Source organism: Serinus canaria, chromosome 23, assembly GCF_022539315.1.
Source record: "Serinus canaria isolate serCan28SL12 chromosome 23, serCan2020, whole genome shotgun sequence".
Lineage (NCBI taxonomy): Eukaryota > Metazoa > Chordata > Aves > Passeriformes > Fringillidae > Serinus > Serinus canaria.
Window position 1 is genome coordinate 5,273,875 of NC_066336.1, and position 5,729 is coordinate 5,279,603.

The 5,729-nt window shown below is 41.8% G+C and overlaps 1 protein-coding gene across 1 annotated transcript; it reads right to left on the reverse strand.

The window, feature by feature from the left end:
- Positions 1 to 2,699: 2,699 nt before the first annotated feature.
- LOC103823511 (fatty acid-binding protein, liver) lies at positions 2,700 to 4,706 on the reverse strand. Its single transcript, XM_009098598.4, has 4 exons — positions 4,588 to 4,706; positions 3,454 to 3,626; positions 3,080 to 3,169; positions 2,700 to 2,808 (listed from the first exon to the last, which is right to left on the reverse strand). Exons 1-4 carry the CDS (start codon positions 4,652 to 4,654, stop codon positions 2,758 to 2,760), a joined length of 381 nt encoding a protein of 126 aa, XP_009096846.1. The 5' UTR covers positions 4,655 to 4,706; the 3' UTR covers positions 2,700 to 2,757.
- Between the last annotated feature and the right edge of the window lie 1,023 nt (positions 4,707 to 5,729).

The following is a 5,729-nucleotide window of genomic DNA, read 5'->3' on the forward strand; positions in this document are numbered from 1 at the left end:
TTGTGGAGAGCACAGTTACCCAGAGCCCTGCTGAGCCCCAGGAGTTTTCACCAGGCTGTTTGCACAGGACCAGCCCTTTCCATTAAAGCTGTTTGTGTGATGAAAACAATACAGTTGGTGGGTGGAGAGATTATTTCTTACCATGTGACTCACATAAAGGTGGATAAAAGGCACATCTGACCCCACAGTCACAGGGTTTGTGAAGAGTTCAGTGAAAAGTATTTGCATTTTCATGTGAGGGATTTTCAGCAAAATCCTGCAGGGACAGAAAGACTTGGAGCTGATGCAGCCCTGGTGTCTGCCACCAGTGTATTTCCATCTTTATTTTTTAATATTCATGAATGGAAAATGGTAGGAGGACATTGCTGTTCGTATCTTGGCAATCTCTCACTAAGAAGTGCCTGATTTTCACAGGTTTTAAATGACAGATGATTCAAGTTTGAATGGCAGATGAAGTTCAGTCACTAACACAGGAGATGTGCAGACATATACACTTCCAAAAAAAAGGAATTTGTGTGGTTGTATGTTCAGGGTCTGTGTGCAGGACTCAACAGAGAAGGGAAGAGGTTCTCTGACCATGGTTTTTGCATTAAATATTTACAGTTAGCATTTTTCTGTATGCCAGCAGCAGGTCGAGTTGTTATTTTATGCAATATAAACACAGATCTGCTCACACAAACCATTAAAAGAACCTAAAAATCAAGCCAAGAATGCACATCTGAGACTGGAATTGTGGTGGGAGTGCTTGGCACAAAGCAGAAAAGAAAAAAAATATTTTACAGACATTCTGAAAACAATTAATTAACCGAAGAGTGGACATTGATGGATAGAAATCCATGCTGCCAGGATTACCTGGCAGAGCTTGTCAGATTGGGAATCAAAACTTTGAACAAAATCCAAGTTTGATTATAAATACTCCAATGGAGTCCTTCACAGAAAAATGCACAGAAAAATTGTTTTTGTGGAGTAGTGAATCCAGAGCTGCCATCCCAGCCTGTTATGCCATTGAGCAGTGCTAATTCCTTTGGGCCGTGGGGCACAATCTGAGTCTGATCAAAATCCTTCAGGTTTGACTGCTTCACATAAGGACCTGCACCGAATATTCCACCCAAATCTGGGGTGCCCTGTGGCAGAAGGACATTGCCAGAAAGATGGGAAAGATTGGCACCATTGCTGGAAAAATGAAATCATTGCAGTTGTGAAGAAAGCCAGGTGAAGTGTTCTTTTAATTTTTTAGAATTTTAGCCATTAGAATGACTTGGCATGAGTTGAAGTTCTAAATAAGGTTAGTGTGCTTTTAATGTGTAGTGTCTCCAAGAATCATTTTGTAACGGGTTTGAAATGAGTAATGAAGGACCTCTGCCTTGGTTTAGAAATAAACCTGAGGTGTCTTGCATGCTCCAGCCTCCAGTTTGCAGGCACAGCCTTTGATCCTTGCAGACCTGCAGCAGTCTGTGAATTTCCTGCTGGAAAACCACAGCGTGTGTTTGGTTTCAGGGTGTGTTTGCAGCAGTTACCCAGCAACTCCCAGGGAGAAGGGTGCTGAGTTCTTGGATGGCTTTCTGCAGCACCAGTGCTTTAAAGCAGCCTCCTCCTCCTCCCTGAGTTTTACCAGCCCCGATTTCTGTGCTGCTGATCTTATTTCTGTGTAACTCACATGGAATTTAATTCTGGCTGCAGGACTGTGCTTGGCATTGGAGCTGCCTGGGAAGCAGAATGAGCACAATGATCCTTTATGCCAGTGAAACTCCCCCTGAGAACAGTTTTATCCCAGAATAAGAATACACTTCCCAAATGCTTGTATCACATTGCGTTGTTAATAAAACACAACCTCTCCCCTCACAAACTGCTCTTCTAGCATGGGGAGATGGAAACTCAGCCCTCTTCACTGGGATAGAACCTCCCCGTGAGGATTTTAAATGGCATTATCAGTCCAGCAACTTTGTTCATGCAGGTCTTACACCTAAAACCAATTCTAACAAATCTGCAGTGACTTCAATCATGAAATTATGGGGCTGCTGATACAATAATAGCATCTAATCAGCAGAGAAATGGTTCTAGGCACAGCTCCTGTATGTTTTATAATTAATAGAGACACAGAGTCTGAACAAAGTGGTTTACTTCAGTTTCACAGAGCTGGGCCATGATAAGACACTGGGAGTTCATTGCAAATTGGAAGAGTGTTTAATTCTCTTTGCTCTTGTAGCGCCTCTTAATTGTACTTCTGTATAATTCAGCTTAAGTTCTGTGTAATTCAGTTTAAGAACAGCCATCCCTGTTGTTAATGACTGGTGAGTGCTTCACAGCTTTTCAAATATTGCTGTTTCTCTTGCTGGGCCATGTGGGACAGATCAGCTCAACAAATGCCTGATTGTTCTGTGTCGGCCAGGTCATAGAGAACGGGGTTTAGTTAAAGACTAACCTTCAGCAGAAGCAGGAACTAAAGCTGAGTGCTTTCAGTCTGTGTGTAAGAAATCAAGGAGCATTTCTGTAGCTTTTGGCAGCTCCCAAGGATTATTGTGGTGAACTGGAACAGTGTGATTTATGTCCAGGTTGGGTTGTTTGGGAGGCAAATTTCTGTCACTCTGAGGACAGAGGGGAAAACACAGTCCTGTAGCAAGGGGAAGTGCTGTGAGAAAGGAGAGCAGAAATCATCATGATTTCCTGTATTGTTGTTCAGATAAAACAGAGATCACACCTTGTGGAAAGTGCACTTTATTTCAGGTATGTAAAGGTGTCACAGAGGAGGATCTGCCTTTATGCTTTCTTGCCTCTTCTGACAAGTGTTACTCCACCGTACGTTATAGTCTGTGGGAGACAAATACACATTTTTATTGCTAAGTGGCAGAAGTGTCTGTAATTCATGCATAAATCCATCCTGGTCCACAAGAAAATACAATCACAGCACCTGCCTGTAAATATATGTACAACATTTGCCTGAAGGAAAAGTTGGAGCTGGTTGTGCTCCTTGGAGCAGTCATTATCCACAGAGACACTCTGTAGATACTATGAGCTAATCAACATTTTTTCCTTCAGTATTTGTCTGCAAGTGCCATTATTTTCACTTATTTGCACTTACCTCCACCATTTCATTTCCTTTAACTTCCTGCTCATGAGAGAATTTATCTGATTTGCACACCAGCTTCCCGTTGACCAGGTTCACAGTGCACTGTTGGAACATTTGAAAATATTTTTAAAAAAATATGTTTTGGAATTCAATTCGAATAAGTAGAGGACTAATAAATAGGAAATAAATTACAGTGATGTTTCATAATGACAGCTGCTAATTTAAAGTGGAGAACACAGCATTTGAATAGGAGTTTTAGGAACATTTCTGTTTGTTAAAGTGACAGAAATATTTGCAAATGGAAATGGTACAAACAAATTCCACTCACACACAAACTTTTAGGGTTTAGGGATAAATAAAGATGTCCTATAATTGGAATGCTTTACCTTCAGCTTCCTGCCATCCATGGTGGTGATGTCAGCCTCTTTGCCGATTGTAAACGAGTTGGTTACAGATTTGTTGGGTGTTTTGGATGTTACAACAAAGTCGTTGCCTTTTTGCTGTATTTCAACAACAGGCTTAATATCTTTGGCCATTTTGATGGTGTCATCTGGCAACCCTGCAAAAATAGGTAAAACAGGGCTGTTTTATGGAAATAGCAAAATAGCAAATTGTGCCTTCCAACAAAGGCACAGAAGGTCCAAACCAGTACTGGAAGGTGATGTCCAAGTTAAAAGACAAATCCTGCTTTGGATTCCTCTCATCTCTATGGCTTTTTTGCTCCATACCTTCTAGTCTGGTTAGGTTTTGGTATGATATCTGGTGATGTGTCACATTATGCAGTTTCTTGTCCTAAGGGCTGCCCATGGGGTGATGATGGTCCATGAAAAGAGCCACATGTGCATTACTTTATTTTCCCAGGGAGTTGGGGGATTATCTGTCCAGTCAGAGCTGGAACAGTGGGAGTACCTCAAACTTCCTTTTGGGGTGTCCCTGGCATGATTTGAAGTTGTCATTGTCACCAGGAGAGGGTTTGGTTCTGTCACGCTGTCAGACCAGGCTGGATCTCACTCTGCTGATTATCTCCTATTTACTCTTAAGGACCCCAACAGGAACGTTTTGTTGGCAAAGGTAAGTGCATATTTATCCTCCTAATCCTCACAGATTAGATTTGATAATCACTCAGAGATTACTGACACTTATCACACTTGATAAGCACTGACAGGTTACTGAGCACTTTTCACAGCTGATAATTATTCACAGCTTACTGACAGCATTTGTGCTGCAGAAAGGGCTCCTGTGCCAATCATTGGGAGGCTGAATAAGTCATTGATGGCTTGTTTCTACTTGTATATATTTATAAAATTACAAGTAATCAACACAACAACTCTTCTGTGAGGGTTATCTGTAACCTTTCTCCATCAATTTATACAACTTTCAGCTTCTTTTCACATGCAAATGAGATCAACCAGAGTGAACCAAGCAGAGCAGTTTGTCCCAGAAAGAAAAGGACAGAATCCATGGAAATGCAGCAGTAGGAGCTGTGGTGGTAGTGATCTGAGGGGGGAGCAGGCACTTACCCAGAGCCTTGAGGAAGGGCTCGAGGTTCTCCTGAGCGTAGATCTGCCAGGTGCCAGAGAACGCCATGGTGGGACACAGCGAGGGCTCCCCCTGCCCACGGGGATGCTATTTATGGAAACACAGAGGCCAGCCCCACTAGTCAGAGGGCTAATTATTAACTGGGAAACAGCAATCATTAATCAATTATTTGTTCTTAATGCTCATAACCTCTCGTTCATGCTGCTCTTACCTTGAGGGTTGGGATGCTGTGTTTGTTGTGGGTTACTGACCTCGGGTGATTGTCCAGCCTTGTTGGAAAGTGTTGCAGTGCAGCTTCATTTGTTTGCTCTTTGTCCACAACTTCTGTGTTTAACACATTTTCTGTGTCTTGAGTAGAATTCTTCAGATAAAGCTACAGTAGATCAAGGTGATTGGTATTGTACAGCAGGAACTTCCTAATTATAACAAAGTTCTCTGCTGTGGGCACTTGAACCTTAAATGGTGGATATAGAATGAATAAAATCATTCAATTTCTTTCAAAACTGTGGGCCTCCCATTGCTAGAGGACAGGCAAAATCATGTTGGAGTGGGACATGAGTGATGGTTTTATCCAGCAGATGTCAGTGATGTGCACCTAACTGAATTGAATTAAACTCAGTTTCTTTTTAATTTTTATTTTAATAGAAGATAAAAGACAAAACATGGAACATTGCTTGGAGAGTGAGTGCAGGAAGCAAATAGGATATGTTGTTTTTTCTTCTCACCAACTGCACAAGGATTTCTTCACTCATTCCAGCCCTTGAGTGATGTTCCTTGCTGTCTGTGCAGGCCTGACTGTTGATTTTGGAAGGCTTTCATTAGATGTGTCTTGCAATTAGATTGCTTAATTCAAACACAGCCTGTATCCCAGGGGTGGGTGACCTCTCTAAGTTAACTTTTCATTCTAGTTAGAGACCCAATGCTCAGCTTTTTCTTATCTATTCACCACCCTTTTTAGTAGGTAATTTTAAAGAAGGTTCACACAGAAAGAGCCAGATTTGTAATTACATTTACCTGTGAGAATTCCTGATTTGCAGGGTCATTTTTATGTGTGGAGAGTGTCCTGACTTCCCATGCACCCACAGGTGGAGTGATTTCATCAGGGATATACTCAAAGCAGTGC

What these genes read in the sequence shown, in the direction of transcription:
- LOC103823511 (XM_009098598.4), bottom strand. Translation starts at nt 4,654, where the DNA reads ATGGCGTTCTCTGGCACCTGGCAGATCTACGCTCAGGAGAACCTCGAG. An exon ending in GCCCTTCCTCAAGGCTCTGG is followed by an intron (nt 3,627 to 4,587) that starts GTAAGTGCCTGC and finishes CTATTTTTGCAG; the next exon opens with GGTTGCCAGATGACACCATC. An exon ending in AAGGAAATGAAATGGTGGAG is followed by an intron (nt 2,809 to 3,079) that starts GTAAGTGCAAAT and finishes TGTCTCCCACAG; the next exon opens with ACTATAACGTACGGTGGAGT.